This window comes from Girardinichthys multiradiatus, chromosome 3, assembly GCF_021462225.1.
Source record: "Girardinichthys multiradiatus isolate DD_20200921_A chromosome 3, DD_fGirMul_XY1, whole genome shotgun sequence".
Classification (NCBI taxonomy): Eukaryota; Metazoa; Chordata; class Actinopteri; order Cyprinodontiformes; family Goodeidae; genus Girardinichthys; species Girardinichthys multiradiatus.
In genome coordinates this window covers 41,639,890-41,667,078 of record NC_061796.1, presented here as the reverse complement: position 1 = coordinate 41,667,078, position 27,189 = coordinate 41,639,890, and the positions used below count along the sequence as shown (strand labels likewise).

Here is a 27,189-nt window from a genome sequence, read left to right as displayed (position 1 = left end):
CTTTTATAGAACATACTGTGTTTAAGACCTAATAAGTTCATTCAGCATCTGGTTTAGTTTTGTGGAAAAGAAAAAGCAGCGTCACTCCAACAGTTTTGATATGAATATATCCAATGGAGATAATGTCCATATTGGGTTCTCTTTCAGGCCGGCTGGGTGACGGTACGTAGAAAGCATAGTCCTAGATCCTGGCCCACAGGTCACCACCTGGCCTGTGTTTCTAACAGATTTTCCCCGCTCAGCGACACACCCGCTGAGAAGCCAACTCTGGTAATTGGCAGCTCCACAGTCAGAAACGTGGCACGAGAGACACCAGCGACCATAGTCAAATGTCTGCCAGGGACCAGAACGGGCGACATCAAATCCTACCTGAAACTGCTGGCTAAGGATAAGCGTAAATACAGTAAGATTGTTATTCACGCTGGCAGTAATGACACCCGGTTACGTCAATCGGAAGTCACCAGTTAGTGTAGCTTCGGTGTGTAAGTTTGCCAAAACAATGTCGGGCTCCGTAATTTTCTCTGGTCCCCTCCCCAATCTGACCAGTGACGACATGTTTAGCCGCATGCTGTCATTCAACCGCTGGCTGTCTAGGTGGTGTCCAGAAAACGATGTGGGCTACATTGATAACTGGCGAACATTTTGGGGAAAACCTGATCTGATCCAGAGAGACGGCATCCATCCCACTTTGGATGGAGCAGCTCTTCTTTCTAGGAATCTGGCCGAATTTATTAGTTCTCCAAACCTCTGAAAACCCAGGGTTTAGACCAGGAAGCAGGGTCGTAGTTTTACACTCCTCTCTGCAGCTTCCGTACTGCTACCCACCCATTACCCTATTAAGACAGTGTCTCGCCCACGGCCAAAATTGAATAAATTAAAAAATAATCTAAAACGAGGAAATCAGGAAAATCTAATAAAAATAAACCCAACTCAGACTAAAAAGAAAAATAAAACAATTAAATGTGGCTTACTGAACATAAGATCTCTCTCTTCAAAGACTTTGCTAGTTAGTGACCTGATTTGTGACAATCAGATTGATTTATTTTGCCTCAGAGAAACCTGGCTGCAGCAAGACGATTATGTTACTATAAACTCCTACTAATTATTTAAATTTTCACATTCCTTGAAATACTGGGCGAGGAGGAGGAGTAGCAACCATCTTTCAGTCCGATTTATTGATTAGTCCCAGACCAAACAATAACTACAACTCTTTTGAATATTTAATCCTTAGTTTTCCTCATCCAAATTGCAAAGCACTAAAACCACTTCTGTTTGTTGTTTTGTACTGTCCACCAGGCCCTTACTCTCAATTTTTAGATCAGTTTTCAGACCTTTTATCTGATTTAGTGTTAAATAAAGATAAGGTTGTTATAGTGGGGATTTTAACATTCATGTTGACACTGAAAGTGATAACTTAAATATAGCCTTTGATTCTATCTTAGACTCAATTGGCTTTGCTCAAAACATTAACAAACCTACTCACCATTGTCTTCATTCTCTGGACCTTGTGCTGACATATGGCATTGAGTGTAAAGACATAACAATATTCTCTCATAACCTTGTCCTGTCTGACCATTTCTTAATAACCTTTGAGTGTAATTTAACCGAGTACTCCACACCTGAAAGAAAATTTCATTATAGTAGATCATTATCAGGCGATGCTGTAACAACCTTTAAAGAATCTGTTACACTTTTAATCTCCCCATTATCACTGAAAAGCACAGTGGAAGGCAATAATTTTGTTTCTGCCCCTTCACAAATTGATTCTTTTGTTCATAGTGTTTCTTCATCATTGCGTAGTGCATTAGACAATGCAGCCCCCTTAAAAAAGAAGGTAATTATTCATAGGAGGCTAGCTCCGTGGTTTAATTCAGAGCTGCGTACTTTAAAGCACAATGTTAGAAAATTGGAGAGAAAATGGCGCTCTACACACCTTGAGAATTCCTACTTAATCTGGAAAAATAGCCTACTGTTGTATAAAAAGACACTTCGCCAAGCCAGAACAGAGAACAAGAATAATCCTAGGTTTCTCTTAAGTACAGTTGGTAAACTTACAGGCTCAACAGAGTCATACCTCTGTTGAGCCATCCATTCCCTTAGCTCTCAGCAGTCATGACTTTATGGGATTCTTCTTAAATAAAATTGATTCTATTAAAAAGAAAATCTTTGACATACTCCCGAAGATGATTACTTCATCCTCAGCAAGTGAGACAACATTGGAAGTAACTGTAGAACCTGATCTGTGTTTGGACTGTTTTGATCCAGTGGAGCTTCCTGAGTTATGAGAAATATTAGCTTCATCTAAACCTTCAACTTGTATTGTAAAGAGGACTGTAACTTATTAGTAGGAGGTTTAGCAATCACTTCAGGGTGTCGGGTCAGGACAGCAATTTATATGTTCAGGCGAGTTGAGATGACATAACACAATATCCAATCTTCGAGTTGTCTTTAATAAGGCATCAACATTGTTCCATACAGGTATCAGCAGTTTGTAAGTGTATGTGTGGTTTCTACAAGGAGAAATAAACCAATAAGCAATTCTTAGTACTAGTCTGAAAGTACTCCTTTAACAAAAGATAACTAAAATTGTCCACACGGGGGAATAAACATGTGACTAAAGTCTCTCATAAGATTAAGAATTAACTAATAACTAACTATGAAAATGTACAACATTAATGTAGATGAATAATAACAGCTGCCAATAATAGTCTAATGATAGATAAAGACTTACAGCACAAATAAGTCATTCAAATGTAAAATGATAGCAACAACACCAACAGAATCAGATGGAACTAAACAGAGCTTAATTACCAATGCAAAGCGGCTAGCAGTTAGCTCCCCAAACTACACAGAAAACTATCTCAAACTATCTCAAATACAGCTTTAAGGCTTTTAAGAGACAAGGGTAGAGCATAAATAGTATTACTCACTTTTAATGGACGCACACAGTTAAGAGACTGGATTAAATAATATCCGTTTCATGCTGATTGTCTCAGAACAACGTAATGCACAGAACTACAGTGCATGCATTAATGTGGTCTGATAGCCATCTAGTGGTAGAAATAAGAACTACATGAAAAGAAACGTTAATAGAAAACACTGAACTAGAGGGCTGAAAACAAGTCAATTACAGTCTTTTGTACAGCCGCCCCCAAATTTGGTGTTCAAATTTGCCCCCTAGGTGTCTTCATTGTCCGGTGGTAGGGTTGGCAGCTTAATCAGGCGAACAACTGGACGAGTATAAGTCCTGCCTTTAACTTGAACGACAGCAGTCCTTACGCGTCTATCGGCTCCAGGTATGACGCTCTTAACCGTCCCCACTTGCCAGAGGGCTCTTGGCGTTTGCTGATCAACGATGAGTACTGTAGTGCCCACTGTGTTGTCATCCTTCTCTGTTTTCCATTTCTGCCTGACTTGTAAAGTGGGAAGAAAGTGTCGAATGTAATGCTTCCAGAAGTGATCCGCTAAAATCTGGGAATGTCGCCACCTTTTCCGGCTTAACATTTCAGACTCGGGATAGACCACCTGTGGAAGGGAGGAATCCGGCCGCCTCATTAACAAGCAGTTGGGCGTGACTGGGTCTGGGTCGGCAAGGTCAGAGGAAATGTAGCCCAGAGGTCTAGAGTGTAGAATGCCCTCAATTTCAACAAGGACTGTCCTTAACACCTCCTCTGGCACTGTCTGAACTCCTAGACTGATGCGTAGGGCATTCTTTACAGATCTTACCTCATGCTCCCAAGATCCACCGAAATGAGGAGCATTCGGGGGATTAAAGCGGAAGAGAATCTGTTGAGCAGCGAGCTGATCCTTAACTGCTGGTTCCAAGGCACTGAAGGCTTCATGAAGCTCCTTACTTCCTCCTTTGAAATTAGTGCCCTGGTCTGAAAGGGCACAACATGGACTGCATGTTGTGCCGAATGGGAGCACTTGCCATTCATAAATGGTAGGGTCCTGGTCCACTTTAATATCTCGCCACAGGAAACGTAAGAAGGGTTTGTCCTCATCCAGCAGCCGGACCTGATGAAACATTCCTTTCACGTCACTGCTGATAGCTACTGGGTGTTCTCGGAACCTGAGGAGGACTCCCAGAAGACTAGCTCCAAGCATGGGTCAAGGAAGAAGGTGGTCATTGAGGCTCTGCCCATTGAAAATGTAAGAACAGTTAAAGATGCTTCCCATTATCCTCGACAATGTGATGCGGAATAAACCAAGAAAAGTTACTCTCCTTAGCTTTGGCTGGGAGTATTTCATTGACATAACCAGCATCAATGAGCTTGTGGATCTCTTTGGAATAGATGGCAGCTTTCTCTGGATCTTTAGCTAGCTGTCTTTCTGTACCACATAGTTGTGGCAAGACTGCTTCTTCACCTGCATGGAGAGAGGGAAGATTCTGTTTCCATAGTAATGGAGTTGCATACCTATTTACATTATCGATCATTACTCTGGTGGTCTTTTCTTCTAGTATGCGGACTGCCTCTGTATCTTGTCTTGACCTGGTGATCAACCGCTCACTCCTGTATGGCAGTGTATCCAGCTGCCACAGCTTCTCCACATGATTTAGAAGCTCAGTCTCTGGTGAGTTACACTTAGTGAAAAGGCACTGCTGTGGGAATAGTTGGTTGCGTAACAGACTTGTGGGGCCTTGTAAAGTCCATCCTAACCTGGTATGAACTGCTGCAGGTCCACCTGGTGGTCCAAGACGTACTGGTTCCACTGGCGTAACCAGATGTGGATAATCTGATCCAATCAGCAGTAAGGGCTAAGCACCTTTAATGTTTGGCAGTGGAATGTCTCTGAGATGGCGATACTTCTCCTGCAGAGCTTCAACTGGGTAGGTATGGCAGGCTAGGTTCAACTCTTTGTCTGTGAAAACCCTGTTGAGATGGTATGACTTGCTGGGTTGTAATGCAGGAGCTACTGAGAAGGATATGGTAGCGCCATGGATGGTGCAAACTTCTTGTCGGACTGTGCGCAGTGTGAGATCTTCCGGCTTCCCTTGAAGGCCCAGGCTAACAGCGGCATCCTGTAGGAGTATTGTGCGCTCTGACCCATCGTCCAGTATTGCATAAGTCTCCAGTATCTTTGTACCACTTTGGAGGAGGACACGACATAACTTGAGTAGCACTTGATTGCTTTGAGCTGGCTGGTCAATATACAGAGTTTCTGAAACAGAACTCACTAGGCATGTGCTTGGCTCAGGTGCTTGGGGATCACCAGTTGCTGTAGACATTTGGCTGGTGTTAACCACATGCAGAATATCCAGATGCTTTCTCTCACATTGTTTGCACTTAGCTTTGAGGTTGCACCTAGCGGCCTGATGTTCACGACCGCAGCGCCAGCATCGATTGTTTGCTTTAATCCACCCTGTCTTCTGCTCTCCAGACAGGAGATTGAAGTTGCTGCACTGGTTAAAATAATGCTGCTCAGTATTGCAGAAAGGACAGTATTTCTTTGGCTTGTCTTGTGTGATCTCTTTCACAGCTGGAGCCTTATCTGATTTCACCTTTGATTGAGTGGACTGACTGCCGAGTAGAATAGCCGTAGATTTTTGTGACTTGTAGTCCGGACGTCGACCTTGGTGTGTAGCTTGTCTCTCTCTGGTAGAGGTACCGCTCTGCTGATCATTACTAACTTGAACTCGTACCTCGTACTCAAGCCAATCAGCCAGATCAAGCAGGGTTGGAACTGGAGTGTAAATGGGATTCACGAATCTATGAAATTGTGCTCTTAGGTCGTATGGCAACTTGACCAAAAGGCGAGAGACGTGTGATGCACATCTCAATTCTGTCCAGCCTTGGCTCCCAAGTTGCTGCAGCATTCCCACTAAGGCACGCACTTGAAAGGCAAATGACTTAAATGCTTTAATGTCCCCATTTCGGATATTAGGTCCGTCCATCAGATCAGAAATCCTCTTCAGCGCTAACTGCTGTGGTTGACCATACATCTCAGTGAGTGCTCTTATAGTGTCTGTAAATGGGAGCGGACTATTGCTGTAGGAGTCGGCTATAAGTAGTGCCTCTTCGAACTTGAGATGATCTGTGAGTATCTGAAACTTAAAGTGCTCTGGAGCATCATATGGAAGTAAGTTGTCCAGGGCTAGTTTCAGTCTAGCGAACTCACGTGGGTCTTCGGACTTAAAGTAAGGGATAGTAGGTTTGGGACCACAGTAAGAATCTAGAACTAGGGATTTGCTATTAGAAACATCACGGCGTGGAGGATATTGGCGGTCAGTTGGGTATCTGCCTCTTACTCTATCACATCCATAGTGCGGTGCATAATAGTCATCATGGTGACCTCTGTAATCAGGAGATGGCTCCCTATCACGTCCATAGCAGTGACTGTCATGGCGAGATCTTGGACTACTTGGTCGGTTGGGCTTCATCAAACCATATCCATCACAATGGTATGAGTCTCTCAACTTAGATGATGAGAGGCTATTTCTAGGATATCTACTATCATGGTGATAGGGCTCATCATAGCAATCGTAGTCATCCTCATATTTGGGATAATACTTGGCATCAGAACTTAAAGCTGCTTTAAAATGTGGCAGTTTGTTGTCACTTGATTTATCATGAGCTTTATTGTTTCTGTGATGTGACAACTCTGGCTCTGGACAATTGTCAATATTAAAATCCAGAGGTTTGGCTTGGGAGTAGGGAGATGAGCTTCGAGATGTTTCTGGAGAAATTTGATCTTTGCTGATTAATCCTACTTGCTTCAAACAGCGATCAAGATCCTCGATGGAGTCACGTCGGCAGCTTTGTGGAGATGGAGGAGCATCACTGATCACCGATGGGGCACTTACTGCCTGACGTGGGCCTATGTGACCACTAGATGGCGTCGGCTTGCTTGTAGGTGCTGGTGTAGTAGATTTATCCTCATCTCTGAGCTTGGACTTTGACGTAGACTGTGAGGTCTGTCCAGGAGATTGATGGATTATGTCTGTAAGACGCTGGACCTCTCTACGTAGTTGGTCATTTCCCTTTTTCATATTTCGAAGATAACTGAGTACTTCAGATGAAGATGTCTGCTCCTCCTCATGAGGGTGACGCCTTGAGGTGTAGCTGACCTCATAATCCTGGAGATATGATGGTAGATACCTCAACCTTTGTGGCCGGTCAACATCTCTGGCATCTCTCTCATGTGGCCTGGCCATATTGACTGTAGTGGTTGCTGATCCGGCTTGAAGGACCAAAATTGTAAAGAGGACTGTAACTTATTAGTAGGAGGTGTAGCAATCACTTCAGGGTGTCGGGTCAGGACAGCAATTTATATGTTCAGGCGAGTTGAGATGACATAACACAATATCCGGGTCCAATCTTCGAGTTGTCTTTAATAAGGCATCAACATTGTTCCATACAGGTATCAGCAGTTTGTAAGTGTATGTGTGGTTTCTACAAGGAGAAATAAACCAATAAGCAATTCTTAGTACTAGTCTGAAAGTACTCCTTTAACAAAGATAACTAAAATTGTCCACACAGGGGAATAAACATGTGACTAAAGTCTTTCATAAAATTAAGAATTAACTAATAACTAACTATGAAAATGTACAACATTAATGTACATGAATAATAACAGCTGCCAATAATAGTCTAATGATAGATAAAGACTTACAGCACAAATAAGTCACTCAAATGTAAAATGATAGCAACAACACCAACAGAATCAGATGGAACTAAACAGAGCTTAATTACCTATGCAAAGCGGCTAGCAGTTAGCTCCCCAAACTACACAGAAAACTATCTCAAACTATCTCAAATACAGCTTTAAGGCTTTTAAGAGACAAGGGTAGAGCATAAATAGTATTACTCACTTTTAATGGACGCACACAGTTAAGAGACTGGATTAAATAATATCCGTTTCATGCTGATTGTCTCAGAACAACGTAATGCACAGAACTACAGTGCATGCATTAATGTGGTCTGATAGCCATCTAGTGGTAGAAATAAGAACTACATGAAAAGAAACGTTAATAGAAAACACTGAACTAGAGGGCTGAAAACAAGTCAATTACAGTCTTTTGTACATGTATGTGAGACCCAATCCCGACCAAATTATTCAAGGAAGTGTTCCCTCTGATTACCAGCCCCATTTTAGGTATGATTAACCTATCCTTAGTAAATGGATATGTACCACAGGCTTTTAAGTTAGCTGTAATCAAACCTTCACTTAAGAAACCTTCGCTTGATCGAGATGACTTGAAAAATTACAGACCTATATCCAATCTTCCATTCTTATCTAAAATTCTTGAGAAAATAGTTGCTAATCAAATGTGTGAGCATTTACACAGCAATGACTTGTTTGAAGAGTTTCAGTCAGGTTTCAGAGCTCATCATAGCACTGAAACAGCTCTGCTGAAAGTCACTAATGATATTCTTATGGCCTCAGATAATGGACTTGTGTCTGTACTGGTTCTGTTAGATCTCAGTGCTGCATTTGATACAGTCGATCACAATATTCTCTTAGAAAGGCTGGAATATGCTGTAGGCTGGTTTAAATCTTATCTGTCTGACAGATTCTAGTTTGTTCATGTAAATGATAAATCATCGTTAAACTCCAGGGTTAATTGTGGAGTACTACAGGGTTCAGTACTTGGGTCAATTCTCTTTACTATATATATATAGATGCTTCCAATAGGTCAAATGATCAGGCAGCATAGGATAAATTTTCACTGTTACGCTGATGATACTCAGCTTTACTTATCCATGAATCCTGATGAGCCCAACCAGTTAGATAGACTACAAGCACGTCTTGAAGACATAAAAACTTGGATAACTTTAAATTTTCTGCTTCAAAATTCAGACAAGACAGAAGATGTCGTTTTTGGACCGGAGTCTTTAAAAAAGAAACTGCTTAGTCAATCACTTAACCTGGATGGCATTAAATTGACCTCCGATAATAAAGTAAAAAACCTTGGTGTTATTTTTGACCAGGACATTTCATTTAAATCCCATATTAAACAGGTTTCTAGGATTTCCTTCTTTCATCTCCGGAACATTGCCAAAATTAGAAATATCCTGTCCAGGAGTGATGCTGAAAAACTAGTCCTTGCATTTGTTACTTCAAGGCTGGACTATTGTAATTCTTTACTATCAGGATGTCCACAAAATGCAGTTAAAAGCCTTCAGCTGATTCAAAATGCTGCAGCAAGAGTTCTGATGAAAATTAAAAAGAGAGATCATATTTCTCCTACTTTAGCTTCCCTTCATTGGCTCCCTGTTAAATCCAGAGTATAATTTAAAATTCTCCTCCTCACATATAAAGCCCTTAATGATTTAGCTCCATCATACATCAGAGATCTGATTGTTCCATATGTTCCTAACAGGGCACTTCATTCTCAGACTGCAGGTTTACTGGTGGTTCCTAGAGTCTCTAGAAGTAGAATGGGAGGCAGATCCTTTAGTTATCAGGCTCCTCTCCTGTGGAACCAGCTCCCAGTTTTAGTCCGTGAGGCAGACACCCTGTCTACTTTTAAGGCTAGACTTAAAACTTTCCTTTTTGGTAAAGCTTATAGTTAGAGTGGCTTAGGTTATCTTGAGCTATCTCTGTAGTTATTATGCTATAGGCTTAGGCTGCTGGAGGACATAATGACCACTTTCTCCCTCTTCGCTACATTCTCACACTACTCTTTAATTCTGCATTATTTGCTGTTATTTCAGTTTTTAACTTTATGTTCTCCCTCTTTTCTCTTCCTAGAAGCTACAACTGGCCCGACTCTGTGTCTACCTGTGACACCTTTCTGGACAGGGGCATCGTCCAAGCTTTTGCTGGCAACAACTTAATGCTCACCCTCTACCGATGATCCACATGGCCCTGTCTTTCAGTGTTTAACCCTTTATCTCTCCTAGACATGGAAATTGACTGAGGTTTTACTGTGACTAACTCTATGTGCTCTCTTTCAGACTCTAACCTTGAAAACTGGCTCAGAGTTTATCTGTTCTTTCTTTCTTTCTTTCTTTCTTTCTTTCTTTCTTTGTAGGTGAAATGACTAAAGAGCTACATCCAGTAACATTTACTTTTCCTTCCCATAGAAAGGAACCCCCAGTCGGTCGTGGCAGATGGCCGCTCATACTGAGCCTGGTTCTGCTGGATGTTTCTTCCTGTTAAAAGGGAGTTTTTCCTCTCCACTGTCGCTACATGCATGCTCAGTATGAGGGATTGCTGCAAAGTCAATGCCAGTGACTGTCCTCTGTCGCTACATGCCCATCCAGGAGGAGTGAATGCTGCAAGTCTCTGACTCGATGCAATCTGCTCTGTTTCCTTAGATAGAAAAACTTTTTATCCAATTTGAATAAATAACTGAATCTGACTGCACTGTTCAATGGTTACGATTTATTGGAATGTATGTACCTGACTTTTGTGAAGTGCCTTGTGAATTGGCGCTATATAAATAAACTAAATTGAATTGAATTTCAAAATAAGAGCATGGAGCAGTCAGAGATATTTAAACCTGACAAAAAGCAAAAACAGAGAACTGACCTCATTAGAGCATATCAATGCAAAGTTGTATAAAAAGCTGTGAAAATCTGTTTTCACACGCAAACAGGTTTACAATCCCAGCTGTGAACTTCAGAGTCAAAACTCAGATAACCTGCAGAGAGGCCCACAAAGCCAAATGTTAATTTGTGCAAATGTTTTTGTGTGTTGTCAGGGATGATGTAAGTCCACAAGATTTCTCTTGGCAAAAACAAATGGTCCCTTTGCATGTAAGTTTGTGTGTGTCAGGTTTGGCCTTCTCAGCAGCCGTATATCTCCCCTGTGTATGACCTCTGGCCTGGCTCCACCTCCTGATACTTTGATGTAAAATTGATCTCTAATACACCTGTAATTCTGAATGTGTTCTCATTAAGCATGCATGAACTCCAAAAGGGATAGAAACGGCTGTTGCTGCTCAAAGCGTCTCTTAATTAAATCAAGCTGCAAGACACACACACACACACGCACCAATAAATTCAACCTGGCTCGCCTTAGTCGTTTCCATGCTGGCAAGCATTACGGGGTTCTGACTCATTCTCTCACTCAGTTTCTCCTCCAATCTCTCTTTCTGTTTCAGTAGTTTTTTTCTAATGCTTAAACCACCAGTCTCTTTTTGTCCACCTTGGTTTCTTTACCTTCCTACATCTGTCTTTCTGACAGATTATGGTGTCCAAAAGGACCCTACTGAAGGTATGAAGGAGGCTGTTAGGATGCAAAAATCTGTGTTTATACTCAAACTGAGTGTGGACAGGTGTACTGGTGAACAACAAGTGTTAGAAGCTAGAACCTAAGAGGGAATCTCATTGCTGGAAAATGCAAGACATATTACAAAACTGCTCAATACATAGAAATAAAAAAACAAGTACTCAACCTCATGAGATTTTTCTGTCATGAATACAATACAAACACTTTCTCTGTCTCTCTATTTCTTTCCATGCCACACACTCTGTCATCCCTTCCCTCTGTTTTCTCATCTCTTTCTCCGAATATGGTCCTGAGTTCTGCAGCGCCTGAGGTGGAAGTGGTTTATAACATGGGCAGATCGCGTCTGTCAGAGGGACAAAGGAGCCAGCACCGGAGATGCCACAGATACTTTAAAGGGGAAGATCGAGTTGCAGTTTAGCTTTCTAAACTTACTGATGTTTAGACCTAAAATGCTGCAAGATGAATACTGTGAAAATAGTCCAAAAATGAAAATGATCTAAAAGGTAAATGTTCATCATGCTCTGAGTAAAGTTTACCATGGTGTGATTTTTTGGGGAAAAGAAAATTACTGTTACAACACACAGTTTACAGTTTGCAACTCTAAATAATGCCCATTTACAGGCTGGTAATTTTATCTTTAAAGAGTTTTGATTAGTTGCTTTCACATTCACAGAAGCCTCTCTTGCTCCTGGGAAACTATGTTTATTTTTAGCTTCATGCACTCGATTCATTGGAGATGAGGATAACTTTTCCATTAACTGTACAACATAACAGAGGGCTTCCTTATGAAGGAAACATTGCCTGAGAATCTGCTCAAACTGTAACAAGGTGACAGACTTAACTGATTGAAGATGCACGCAATACGGTGTGCTTAGAGATGGAGAATAGGCAGCAACGTAGAACTGGCAAGCAGGAAACAACTACAAGCCTTTGTTTTCCTGCCGATGTTTGGATAACAGGATGGATTATTTATAGCTGCAGTTATCCACACGCATGCACCCTGCAAGTAGAATACTGCCTTGTTTTTGTTTTTAATAAAGCAACAACTGGAATCCAGCTGGATTTACTATTAGTGTTGGGAACTAACATTACGCAGATGATAAAGCAGTGAGTCTGCTGCAAAGTCTATATCCTGATGCAGTGATGTATATGAGAGTTAAGATCCACCCATCGGCAAGTGCAACAGTTGGTTATTGGGGAATTGCTCTGATCTCTTGGGTTGGTCAGGTGCTGCTCCTATATTTGGTACTATTTGGTGTCTTACATCTGAAGGAATATGCTACATCATTTATATCCTCTGGATAAGACAACTTCAATGTCCTTTTATTTTATTCTACTCATTTACATGAAATGGAGATAAATTACCTGTTACTAGGGCTGAAACAATTAATTGGATTAACTATTGAAATTATATTTAGAACTAATTTAGTATTTGGATAATTTGTAACTGGAGTATACAGACTCTAAAACATTTGCTCAAAAAACAACCCACTAAGAGCAGTAATTAAACCAAAGCTGTACAAAAAATAATTGGTTAATAGAAGAAATAGTAAACAGATGAATCAATTAGCAAAATAATCGTTGCAGTCCTACATGTTACTTTATACGAAATGTTTCCAGGCTTTTAAATAAAAAAATAATTTTCCCACCACATGTCCTTCTCTATCTGAAATCAACTGATATATTTTTAGGCCTCCCACCAAAAAAGTGAAACCTCTTGTAATTAATCTATTAAAAGTTATACCATATTATGCCGCACCATACCACTTTATTATTATATGTATTATAAAGCACATTAAAACAGCAACAAGGCCAACCAAAGTGCTGTACAATAAAACAAACAAGCACAGGAAGGAAAAAACAGATTTTAGCAGAAGTAAGAAAAGATAAACACAATGACTAAAATATTAAAGACACAAAGAGGTTAAAAACAGCTCACACTGGGTAAAAAGTCAGGGAATAAAAGTATTTTTCCACTTTTTTGGGCCTGCAACAGGCTCTGTCACCTTTGAGTTTGTATCGTGCGGATGGAATAGATAAGGCATCTAATCTACTGATTTAAGAGAGCGCAGAGGGACATATGATTGCTGCAAATCACAGCAATAAGAGGGGCCAGAACTGTTAAGACATTTAAAACCGTACAGAAAGTTTTTTAATGTATTTGAAAGTGAACCGGGAGTCAGTGAAGGGATGCCAAAACTGGAGAAATGTGCTATCTTTTTCCTGTACAACTGAAAAATCAGGTTGCTGCATTTTGTAGAAGTTGCAAACGTGTAATAAAGGTCTGACTGGTTCCATACCGTAGGGTCCATTTTCCCTTCCAGATTAGTGACAATCTGTTTCTCAAATGAGGCCAGGAAGGACAGACTGATGCAGCACAACTTTACTGTTCTTCTCGATTAAATTTAAGAAATTTAAAGTCCTCCATTTCCTAGCAGTTAAGGAAAGGTTGAATGGTGCATGTATCAGTGCACTTCGAAAGGAAGTAAATTTGACAGTTATCGGTATAAAAATGAAAAAGGATACCATGGTAATGAAATATAGCACCAAGAGTCAGCAGGTAAAAAGAAGAGGTCCAAGAATATAACCTTGTGGAACCCCCCACCGAAGACTCTTTGATGAGCAAATAAAACCTTTGATGTTAGGATCTGAACCATTTGAGGGCTGACTCTGTGATACCAACTCACTGCTCCAGCCTAGAAATAAGGATCTTATGTTCAATGGTGTCAAATGCAGATGTAAGATCCAACAGCAAATTGTTGCAGATTTTATTACATGAGGGTGAAGTGTAGAAAATGTCGAGTGAATCAAAATTATGTAATGTAGAATTTCTCCTTGTCGAGGCTTGCTTCTAGGGCAGCAGTATATCATGCATCACTTGACAGAAAATGGTGACTGTCAGGGTGAATCCAGATTCACCCATTACCCCTACTAGTTAGCCTTTACCCTCTAGGTTTTGAACATTCATGCCAAGGGCTAGGGGTAACCTAATTCTCAGTGGGATGTGGAAAGATAGCATTTTGCAAAGGCTATCTGGCCTAACAAGGGGAGATTTTAAGCAGAATAGATATCCAAGAACTCATAAAAAGTTTAGGATAGCTATTATAGATTGGTTATTTTACACATATTCATTATTATGTTATATCTGTGGATATGGGAAAGTTTAGGTAAGCATAATGTTTTATCATAGCCATTTTCTTACTTTAGAAAATCAAAACAGATGTGCCTTTATATAATGGAATGTTTTCTTGTTTTTCTCATTTTGAAAAGTGGGTAAGAGAAACAAGCCTCTGTGTCATATAGCAATATGCCATTGTTATATACATTTTGTAAAAATGTCCAGAAAGTATTTATTATCCAAATAAACAGGCAAACTATCAGTGTATATCAGCTTGAACTGTGTTTATAGATGTAAAAAATGAATTTGTTTCCATCTATCTTATGAATACTACATCCCCCACATTTATTGGTAAGGCTGCAGTTTTCAGTGAGCTTTGGAGATTCTCAAATTTTCCTCCTTGCCCATGATGGGATAATTTATTTTGCAACCACTAGGAAAAATGTATTATGTTTGTGTGACAGATCAGCTGAAGAGCCAGATTCCACCATGATGTACCTCTCACAGCTTTAATCAGTGAGACTCCATTCAACAGGTTGAATATGTCCATGAAAGTGTTAAGTCACAATGCTCGGAATATTTTGGTAAATAAATATTGCTTACCCTGATACCGTGATGATGATATATTCATACCATATTGCGCAGCCCTAATTTATCCTCTTATTTTATATTTCAGGCTATGTAAATCTTAAATCAAACTACACTGATACTTAATTTCTGCTGCATTGTCTATTTTCTTTGTCTATTTTTTTATTGCAAATTCCTATTCTACTGGACACAATGCACTCTTACAACAAACCAACTTCACTATCCTGTGTATATAACTTGGAGACACCATAGAAGGCATTATTTTACAGCACAGCTCAAAGCATGACCCCTCTTGCCTTTGTGTTTTTATAAATATTCATTCTTCAGCTTTTTTTTGGTACGTCTGCAGCAAAAATTCAAAGCCGTATTTGAGAAAACAGCACGAGTTTGTGGATATTTTGTTATTATATAAGTGTAGAGGACAATGTACATGTTTCTCACTGTACTGTTTACTGACCTGAGCTGCTGTCAGGTCAGTAAACAGCATTTCAAACATTTATCTCATGCTAACGAAGGAGATTAAGTTAAGCTGCAAGTGCCAGCAAACACAAGCACACACAAACAAAACAAAATGAAAATTTGAAATAAATCAAATCAGTGTTTCACAAACAAACCCAAGTCATGTGTAAACCTACACGAACTCATGGCTTTATCCACAGAGGATCATATTGGTTCTCATCTGTGCCAGCACTCCATTGACCCATATCTTGCTCTTGCCCAGAAGTGAAATGCCTCTCAGGCATGCTCTCAGGAGGCTCATCACTGCTACTATCTGCTGACCGCAGCCCAAAATATGCCCAGAATATCTGGATCACAGTGATTAAACAGACATGAATCCCAGTATTTCATTTTAAACACTAGGATTAATACAATAGTGAATGTAACCGTGTTGGATCCAGTGTTTATCTTTGTGCTGGAGTTTGTGAAACTATTTATTTATCTGGTATCTGTAGAATAAAAATAATAATGTCAAGAAGAAGCTTGTAGATTATACCACGTGTGTTTAAGGCCACATCAGCTTATGACAGTGAAACTGCAGCTGTCAATACATCCATGAATATGGAAGAAAGTATACTGGTCAAACTATAGGTTGTTTTCTGTCCTGTTCATGTGAGTTTTAGACCGACCTCTTCCTGGAAGCCAAAGTCAAGGTCAAAATAGGAAATCATAAACAACTCTGATGAGAAGTAAACTGGAAGCTAGTCTTGTTTAACACATGTCGAATACATCATGAATTTTATACAGAATAGATACCAGAACCACCAGCTGAATGCTTATTTACATCTTTTTAGTTATTTTCCTGGTTTCCTTTCTCACATAAACTAAAAATTCTCAATAAACCTGCTTTTTATTCAGATTTGTCTGTTTTTAGACAATGGAAAGCAAATTGAGTCTGAAGTTGAGACTGAAAAGTAGATCATAAGGACTTTGTTTTCAATCATCATCACTGCTGCATTCAAACCTCAGAAGTTGGAACTCTGATCTAGGAACAACATCACACCAAAATTGAGGACTTTCTAGTTGCAAGTTGACCATAAGACGAAAACCAGAGGGATTTCCTAATTGTCAGGGTCACTCACTAGCCTAACTATACAGCAGATGTTGTACTGCACAACCATTACTATTATGAGTGCTGCTGCTTTATTGTGGCAAAGACTTAATGGCAACTTCACTATGTTTTGTATAGAGCTGCACAGCATGACAAATCACAGTTGTCATCACAATGTAAACATGTGGAATATCTAAATGGGAAAGGTCTACTTTGACGCAATCCTCCCTGTTCTAGATCATGGTCAAATTATCTACAGGAATTCCCTTCAAAAACCCTTTCCATAAACCGGATTTCATCTGGAATGCATTTTGTCACTGGTGCCTTTTACAGCTAGTACTATTATGCTTGTTCTAATTGCTCTACTGTTGCCTCTTGCATTGTAATGAGTACCAGTTCTCAGTTGTTTCAAGTTAAAAAAGGTAAAATAAAACAAATACATTTGGTAGATGATAACATTTCAGGTGCCACGCATTCAAATGCATTCAAACTCTGCTTGGTGATAATATTTTTGACCAACTGGATGTACTTTTAAGCACACACCTTGAAGTGACCAAGATCATAAGGCTTAAGGAGAGAAGTAGGGAAATCATCAAGATGGAAAAGAAAAAGTGAAGTCAGGAAAATGCGGGTTTACAGTAACTGATATTGTCACCACAATATTTAACAATAATATGTTGATTTCGTGTTTTAATATTGTGTACCCCTAGTTTCAAAGTAGACTGAGTGGCAACAACTCTTATTATAATTACATAATGATAAAACAATTTAGCATAAGATAGAAATGCTGTGTCCTGACATACAGGGCTTGGGGTTAAAAGGGCAGCTAGGATCGGAGTCATGAATACAACAAGGGATGAAAGCTCTAAGTCCTGTTGTCCTCTAAGTTGAGGTTCCCTGAGACCATAAATCCATCTTTGTTCCTTCATTGCTGGTCAATGCGACCTCTCTGGGTGACATTTGTCTCTGTTACATTTTTTTTATCAGACAGGGATGTGAGAGAGGTTTTTGAGTTGGTATGAGAATTGTAGGCAGGGTGAACAAATTAATATCTAAAGTATCGGTTTTAGACAGGAAGCTGTTTGCCATTGTGCATAAATCTGCATACCAATCTTTGCAGCCGCTTGCTAATTGGAGGTCTTCCTTCGATGATTGGTTGTTTCATGCATTTGATTATGTGGATTGCGTGCTAAATCATCTTTTGATCTGATAGGGCGCATCAGTATCCTCTGTGATTAAATGTACATGTTCTACATTAAACACAAATATATTCCACATGGATAACTGGATACTTTAAGGTTATACTGGGCTCTGTTTTTTACAACATTTTTACCCATTATTATCCTAAGGCAAGAGGTTTATAGTAAAATATATATATTTTTATATATTTTGGGCTGCACGGTGGTGCGGTTGGTAGCACTGTTGCCTTGCAGCAAGAAGGTCCTAGGTTCAATTCCCAGCCAGGGGTCTTTCTGCATGGAGTTTGCATGTTCTCCCCGTGCATGCAAGGGTTCTCACCAGGTACTCCGGCTTCCTCCCACAGTCCAAAGACATGCCTGTTAGGTTAATTGGTCTCTAAATTGCCCTTAGGTGTATGAATGAGTGTGTGCGTGGTTGTTTGTGTGTTGCCCTGTGATGGACTGGCGACCTGTCCAGGGTGTACCCTGCCTCCAGCCCATAGACTGCTGGAGATAGGCACCAGCTCCCCCACGACCCACTATGGAGTAAGCAGTAGAAAATGACTGACTGATGATATATATTTTTATTTTCTAGTCCGTAATAGTCTGAGGAGTGGTTGTTTTGATTTTCCTGACCTTCTAAACTACATCAACTACATCAATAAGTTTTATTTATTTTCTTTTGATGGAGTGTAGAACGATACCAAAAAGAGTAACAGGAATGCATCATATAAACATACAAATTAACACGCATCTTAACAATGATGCCAGAGAAGGTTTGGTACAATCTAGGGACAGACTCAATGGTGATCTGCAGCAATAAACCTGATCAATTTCTAATGCTAACAAAAGATGACTGTCCTTATATTAAATGCATATTCTGGACAGCAACTCCAGCAGTTTTTAGACCCTACAGTAATGGGACAGAACTGTTCATAGACATGTCAAATATAAAAATAACATCCATTTACTGTTCACTTGAAGTCTGCATATTAGTTCTATGTGTATAATCTAAAACTAAATAAAACTGTGAAAATTATTGAATAATTTAATTTATTTTGTGGAATTAGCAAACAGTTATTCCATTTTTGGAATAACTTCTAGAGGCATTTTAAAGTAGCTGGAACTGATGAGACAAAGTGAGTTTTTAACATTTTGTGCTTGTGTTTAGGAAACAATTTCTGTTTTGTCTTACCTGCAGAAAATCTCCTCATCAGTCAGCTGGTAGCACCGCCCTCCGTTGAGGCAATAGTTGGACAGACAGACAGAGCGGCAGCTTCCATTGATCCTCTGGGAGCCCAGTTGACACCCGTTAGGTGAGACATCAGGTACCGCACCAGGATCCGGACCACCAGGGTTGAAGGATCCAGACCCTGGGACCCGGGGCCTGGAACGAGCAGGAGACCCCACAGCCTCTCTAAGGTCTTCGTCACTCTCGTAAGCATTGCTTGTAGTGCTGTAGCTGTACTTGTCAACGGTGGGAGTCATGCCGTCTTCATAGGGTGTAAGGTAGTCGTAGTTTTCTGGCATTGCCCAGGAAGTTGCATCACCACCTTGCAGCTCGTGGGCCAGAGATGACGGAGATGGTGGGGCTAGGTCTAGGTTACGCCCACGAGAGGACGGATCAAAGAAATCCACGTGAAGGACGTCCGGGTTGGAAGGGTTGGTGGCAGCAGCTGGCAGGGCAGTAGTGGTCGTAAGGTGGTCCAGGTCAAACATGGCAGTTTCCTTGACATGGATCCAAGGTGGGTCAGTGTGTGGCAAACGCTGCACCTCTTCATCTCCCTCTTCCTCTCCTTCCAAAACGTCCTGTCTGCGGGGGTTGCTAGGCAACAGAAGGTCTGTCTCAGCCGAATCAGGGATGATATGGGGCGTTGCTGCCAAGGTCATTTTCTCCACCGTGGGAACCACAGGATCAGCAAACATGCCGCTGCTGTCGTCGTCCTCCTTGCCGCCTCGAGGGATACGACCAGCCCTCGGTGTCACAGGGCTGATCGGAGCAGAAGTGGCAGAGGTGCTCATCCCAGTTACTGTTGCGATGACATCATTAACGTTTACGGGGCCTTCCTCCTCGATGAGTGGAGAAGTGATATTGACTTTATTGTCTGGCTCAGTAGCAATTATCTTAAGAACAGTCCCTGCAAAGAGAAAAAAGTCTTTTAGTATAAATACATTTTTATGAATTTAGTGAAACAAGTAAACATCATCAAAATTTGGTACTAAATTAGGCAAAATAAGAAGAAGATTTGTAAAGATTTCTAAATGCAACATAATTCATACTGATTTACTTGTTTGAATTTATTCTAACAAAAGTATCAATTACTGCTTTATGAAGAACATGCAGTGAAGTACTTAATGTCAGCAACATGGTTAAAAAAACAAAACAATAGAAGCATGGCAAGGTTACATGTACTTTACCTTCAATTACTCTGTTTAATCATGTGGGAAATAAAGACACATTGTTGCAGTTTCGGAGAGAAATTTGATTCTGTTCTTGCCTGACTCAACATGTGGTTGGGAGTTTTGTCTGCTTTTCATAAGGATGCTTAATATACACTGCTCAAAAAAATAAAGGGAACACTTAAACAACATAATATAACTCCAAGTAAATCAAACTTCTGTGAAATCAAACTGTCCACTTAGGAAGCAACACTGATTGACAATCAATTTCACATGCTGTTGTGCAAATGGAATAGACAACAGGGGGAAATCTTTGGCGATTAGCAAGACACACTCAAGTTCTGCAGATGGGGACCACAGACCACTTCTCAGTACCTATGCTTTCTGGCTGATGTTTTGGTCACTTTTGAATGTTGGTGGTGCTTTCACACTCGTGGTAGCATGAGACGGACTCTACAACCCACACAAGTGGCTCAGGTAGTGCAGCTCATCCAGGATGGCACATCAATGCCAGCTGTGGCAAGAAGGTTTGCTGTGTCTGTCAGTGTAGTGTCCAGAACCTGGAGGCGCTACCAGGAGACAGGCCAGTACACCAGGAGACGTGGAGGAGGCCGTAGGAGGGCAACAACCCAGCAGCTGGGCCGCTACCTCCACCTTTGTGCAAGGAGGAACTGGAGGAGCACTGACAGAGCCCTGCAAAATGACCTCCAGCAGGCCACAGATGTGCATCTGTTTGCACAAACGGTTAGAAACCAACTCCATGAGGATGGTCTGAGGGCACAAATGGGGGTTGTGCTCACAGCCCAACACCATGCAGGACGCTTGGCATTTGCCAGAGAACACCAGGATTGGCAAATTCGCCACTGGCGTCCTGTGCTCTTCACAGATGAAAGCAGGTTCACACTGAGCACATGTGACAGACGTGACAGAGTCTGGAGACACCGTGGAGAGCGATCTGCTGCCCACAACATCCTTCAGCATGACAGGTTTGGCAGTGGGTCAGTAATGGTGTGGGGTGGCATTTCTTTGGACGGCAACATGGCCCTCACCAGAGGTAGCCTGACTGCCATTAGGTACCGAGATGAGATCCTCAGACCCCTTGTGAGACCATGTGCTGGTGTGGTTGGCCCTGGGTTCCTCCTAATGCAGGACAATGCTAGACCTCATGTGGTTGGTTCCTGCAAGATGAAGACATTTAAGCTATGGACTGGCCTGCCCGTTCCCCAGACCTGAATCAGATTGAGCACATCTGGGACATCTTGTCTTGCTCTATCCACCAACGTCACGTTGCACCACAGACTGTCCAGGAGTTGGGGGACGCTTTAGTCCAGGTCTGGGAGGAGATCCCTCAGGAGACCATCAGCCGTCTCATCAGGAGCATGCCCAGGTATTGTAGGGAGGTCATACAGACACGTGGAGGCCACACACAATACTGAGCCTCATTTTGACTTGTTTTAAGGACATTACATCAAAGTTGGATCAGCCTGTAGTGTCACTATTCCTCTTTAATTTTGTTTGTGACTCCAAATCCAGGCCTCCATTGGTTAATAAATTTAATTTCCTTTGAGGATTTTTGTGTGATTTTGTTGTCAGCACATTCAACTTTGTACAGAACAAAGTATTAATGAGATCTAGGATGTGTTATTTGAGTGTTCCCTTTAGTTGTTTGAGCAGTGTATTTTTATAGCAGAGAGAGCTGGGCTGGGTTCGGACCAGTAAAGCACCCACACTCTATGCCTTTAAAGCTGTGGGAGGTAAAACTGTGGGAGAGAACAAAGCATGGAACCATTCAGCTGAAATAACGACAGCCTTTTTTAGAAATAGATCCTGCCTTGATGTGAAGGTTTGCCAAATTAAAATAACACTATAGTCCAACACATCGATAGTATCTTCATACCACTAATTAGAAATGCATTGAGAAATCAGCAATTGTCCGATTTTCCGTTTGATTGTCCCTGAGCAGTAGAGGGCTGGTTAAAAATGTAAAAATTGCATAGTTTTTCTCTTAAGTGAAGGTATCATATGTAAGAACTACCAACAATTTCTACTGTGAATGCTGTTACTTTGGAAAAGTCAAAGTTACTTATTTCTATTATCAGTGGAGTTTTCAATGAAGTCAGACAATGCGAGACAGCAAAGATATAAGATGTAAAAAGATATTTGAAAAGGAAACTTATTCTCTACAGCAGGTCCAAACATTACTGCAGTTCACTCAGAATGCAAGTAGGCAAGAGTGAGAGAAGAGGAATTTCACCAGATAACAGGAGCTCTGAATGGAGTACATATGGGGTAATAACGCTGTCAAAAACAATGTGTATGTAAAGATGGAAGCGTGTGCATATTAGTCAATAGTTGTGCATAAGTAAAATCCAAAAGAGGTATTGTATATTTTCTCTATAAGAATACAAAATAAAATGTTACAGCTTCAAGAAATTACAAACACAAAGTTCAAGTTTACAGTTGTGGTTTATTCTTTATGAATACGATATGCTATAACCGTTTGTGAATACGATTTCTTTTTTTTGAGAATATGAATTTACATCAGCAACTTGGCATCACGTGATCTCAGGCTGGTTAGTGGAGCATAGACTTAGTCTGACTTAATATGCACACATTTCAGTCTTTACATACACATTGTTTTTGACAGCGTTCTTACCCCATAAGTACAGCAAAGTAGCTTTGTTTTACCTTTTAAGGCTTTGTCTGTTATGTACCAGGATGTGGAAATGGCTAAGATGCTAAAAATAGGACAATATGTAAACTTCATAATCATTTTGTGTTTGTTTTAAAATATAATGTTTTACAGAAACTGTTCCGCTCATGACAAAAAGGCTAAAAAAAGCATTATTCTCTCCTGTCTTCTTATATTATAGTTCATAAAAAGAAATCAGAATTAGCAAATCATTGTTGTACTGTTGTTTGATTGTAAGAATGTCATAAATCAATTTGATTTTTTTTTTAACACACCTTCAGTCAAGCTTCACCAGTATTTAACTGCCACTGCCAAACTGTTACTTCATGCGTTAAGTCTTGAGCATTACAAAATCAACAGAGCGAGCTCAAGGCGTCTGGGGGATGAAACAAATAAAAATGACACACGATTGGCTGTATCCTCTGGTCCATTACTTCATCTGAGGGCGGACTAGTGGACCCGTACAAAAAGCAGCTTTAGGGTCACTCCCTCTACCAGATTAAAGGAATAATTCACTAATGTACTTGAATGGCGGGTATCTAGGATTAAGGATTACTGGTTTGAAGAGGAAATGGATTTTGGGGTTCACTGCAGGGTGGGGGTGATGATCTCAGAGAGACTCAGACAAAACAAAGTCTGGACAGATGTACGAAAGCTGTAACCTTAATAAGTAAAGATCAAGGAGACTGATCATCGACAGATATAGCTGTAACAACCCTCTCTCTCAAGTATGTGACAGCAGGGATGACCGTAGATTTAACTCTTAGACATACAAGCTAGTGCTGCAATGTCTTTCACTAAAATACAGGGGAGGACAAGTGCGTGAGCGTCTTGATCTTGCTGGCTCAGTAACAAACTGTGGAAAATAAGGCCGGCCCTCTGAAACCGTCTGAGCTTCGGTAGAAAACAATCTGAGCCAAAAACAAAGACAGGTTGTCTTTAATTACGAAGTGGCTTTTCCTTCAACTGCTTTGAAGAAGAGCATGTGAAACTAGGGGTTCACTGATTAATCGACCCCCAATTCCTACATTTTGGGCAATTGTTTGGCAATAGTTTGGACAGCAATGTTTGAAACTTTTCATTTATTTTTGAGAACACTACCTCATGTGCAGTTAAAATAAGTTTGCATCATTAAGATTGGAACATTGAAGGTTTATTGTGACCTTATAACACCTGACAGTGTCAATTATTTAAAAAATTGGTTTTGGCCAAGATCAGAATCGGCAGGTTAGGCTTTTTAAAAATCGGTCATCGGCCAGAAAACTGTAATTGGTGCACCCCTATTTGAAAAGCTAGTGTTTCACTTCGAAAGTCCCCAAATCACGATGGATGCTGGCATGGATGGCAAAGCTGAAGCAAACAGTGACAAAGACAATGATTATTTTTTAGAACTAACACTGGTACCGAGTTCAAAATATTCTAGTGTGATTTTTTTTCATCAGTTTGGATTCCGTGCATGTTCACCTCCATAGATGCTGTGTTCTTCTTGTATTATTTACACTCTGCCAATACAGCAATACATGCAGTTTCAAAATATAAAAAAATCCAGTAAAACAGAATAGATGGAGTCCCTTTCTGACTTGTCTCTGCACTCTGTATAGTTTAAACAACATATTTGACTGCAGCTGAAGGTGATGGCATCAGATGTAAAAAAGCACAGATGTCTGTGGATGTTTGTTGTTGGCCATGCCCTGACAAAATACATACCGCTTCTTTTTCTGCTTTTGCTCTCAGAAGACGGTGCATTAAAAGCTGGCTCCCTGCCTGTCTGGCCTGTACCACTACAACCAGATTATTCTGCAGATTATTCTCAGTAGTAGTGGTGTCTGATGCAGTAGTTCTGCAGTTCTCATAACCCAGTTGTCACAGATCAATGGGAGTGTACACCGTGGACAAGTTCAGACAAATCACCAGTCCATCACAGGACCGACACATGGAAAATAAAAATAAAAGATGCACATTCACTCCTTTACTTCAATTTAGAATCACTTTTTCACCTAAAGGTTTTGGTCTGTGGGATTAGTCAAAATGTGAAGCAGAAGCAACAATCTTAACCATAATACTACGCCAAAACACTTTGCATGAATAAACGACAATCTCAATGAATATTGGCTAATACACTCAGCATTATCCAGACAGGGTACTGATATCGAGTTAATCTTTTGCACTAATTATTATTAGGATCTTATGAGGCATCTTAATAACCTTAGCTTAGCAGCCACCAGCAGAATCAGATTGGTCAGGGCGAGAAAGAGAATTAAAGCACTGGAAGTTTGTGTCCTAAAAAGAAATTTGATTTTATACACTTTTATTTCACTTTTTTGTCCTATTTGGTTAAGCTAAATTAGCAAAACCTCTTTGTTAAGAAAGAAAATGTTAAAAAATAGTTTGGGGTTAAGACACACTATTCCCGTTTAATAGCCCATAAAGGTTTAGAAAGGATTTTAAAGTCTCATAATAATTATCTTGAGATGTTTAAGATCTGCTGTGAACTTTATTCTTTTTTGTGAACATTTTGTATACATCTCAGCAGGGATTAAAAAAATTTTTTATTATTCACTCTGTACACAAGATATACTTTGCAGTGTATACAAAAAAGGAAAAAAATAGTGGCTCCTGTTTTAGATGGGTAAAATATCAAACCAGAGGTTACGGTTCTTTCCTTTGATCTCCTGCTGTCAGTTGTAAATGCACTACTGGTCCCATAAGGAGCTTTGCTTAGTAACCTCCTCTTGATGGCATATTTGAGAATCTGCTTTAAAGCTACAATCAGGAGTCCATGGAAGTTTAGTCTTAATAATATGTCCGACTACATTCTTCAGTGAGTTAATAATGCATGCGCTTGCTGATTTAGGGACAAATGCAGATATGCAGAAAGAAAACTAGCACCGCTTTCTGAGTCTTATTAACTGCAGTTTATTTTGCCATTTTCCAAGCCAGTCACAATAGTATACATATATAGGAATTTGCTGGTAAGCTAAATTTTATCATTTACCATAAGCACAGGAAGTGGGGGCTGTAGCTTTTATTGTGATGACTAAATGACATAGCAAACTAACACAAATTGTAAAGGTACTGAAACCGCGGGCACGGCACATGGCGTGGTGGTAGAGGGCGTGACTCATATACAGAGGCTCCAGTCGTTGACGCAAATGTCCTTGGTTCGAGTCCTGACCCTCAGAGATCTGTGATGTTTTAAAAAGAAAACATAACAAAATATAAAAGCCACAGATGCCACAAAAAAAATCTTTAAAAAAAAGATACTGAAGCTGCTAGGAAATGCAAATGGTTGACTATTGATTGCAATAAAGCCTTATATTGGGGATACCATAGTCATCAGGAAGTAAAACAAATGATGACATTAACTTTTGTTATAAACTTTATTTAGCCAGATATCTCAGGGTGTTCAGAAGAACAATAAATTCTGTTGATTTCAGAGTGAGCCAGTAAGAGGAGGCAAGCATCACAATTGAGGTAAATGTCAAAACTCTCCCTGCAGCATTTTGGATTAATTGTAAATTTAGGGAGGGTTTAGGACACATTGCTATAATTAGCACTAGTCCTGCCTAAACTGGATATGCATGGACTATTTTTATGTTTTAGTTTGGGATAGATATGTTTCATAGATGAGAAATCCTGCTCTTTAAACTGGTTAAAGATGAGACTTTTAAAGGACAAATCTTTGTCAATTCTATAAATGACTAAACGATCTGTAACAGCATTAGTGTGCAACTATTTCTTCTTGTTGACATCATCCAGCGGGCTGTCAGCGCAATAAATATGACCAGTAGAAAACATGAGTTTATTCAAAATATCTGGGGTCATCCTGAGGCTAATCCATCCAGCAGTCTCACAATCCACTGCTGTTTAAAGCATCCACTGAGCAGCCAGAAGACAAACACGAAAACAACATGTAGGATCTCTGCTCCTCCCCTTCTGGTTGGTTCTGGCAGCTCATTGTCTGCAGCTGCAACGCATTCTCCTAATGAGCTCATGGGCTTCTTAAGGTAGCTGCTGATACAGACCTTTGCTGGAACATAACCTCAGTTATGTGGACTCCTGTCTGCCTGCCTATCCGTCTGCCTGCCTGTCTGCCTGTCGACCTGCCTATCGGCCTGCCTGTCGACCTGCCTATCGGCCTGCCTATCGGCCTGCCTATCGGCCTACCTGCCTGCCAACATCTGGTAATACTCCCTCCTAAGGACTGCACTGTAAATATTCTCATCACCAGTACTCTCTCTCTCTCTCCTTGGATTCCTGGGTTTACCTCCTCCTCCTCTGGCTTCTGGACAACTCCAACTCAAGATTCCTTAAACAAAGTCTACAGTAGAAATAAACCTCATTTACCGTCTTATCCTGTGTGCTGAGTCTGTTTCATCCTCTGGTTTTGTTCTACTTCGACTATTTAAGCAATTCATGATAGTATGTTCCAGCCATCTAACATGTCGAAGAACAATTCAGATGATGAACAGACTTCCTTAAA

The 27,189-nt window shown here is 40.4% G+C and overlaps 1 protein-coding gene across 10 annotated transcripts in view; it reads right to left on the bottom strand.

Annotated features, from left to right (window-relative positions):
• cspg5a (chondroitin sulfate proteoglycan 5a) overlaps positions 1-27,189 on the bottom strand; it is an 81,468-nt gene that overhangs the window by 33,712 nt on the left and 20,567 nt on the right. For all 10 annotated transcript variants that reach the window (XM_047360585.1, XM_047360578.1, XM_047360579.1 and 7 more), the window contains exon 2: positions 18,810-19,752. In XM_047360585.1, the coding sequence (XP_047216541.1) occupies positions 18,810-19,752 (943 nt within the window). The remainder of the gene's footprint in view (positions 1-18,809; positions 19,753-27,189) is intronic.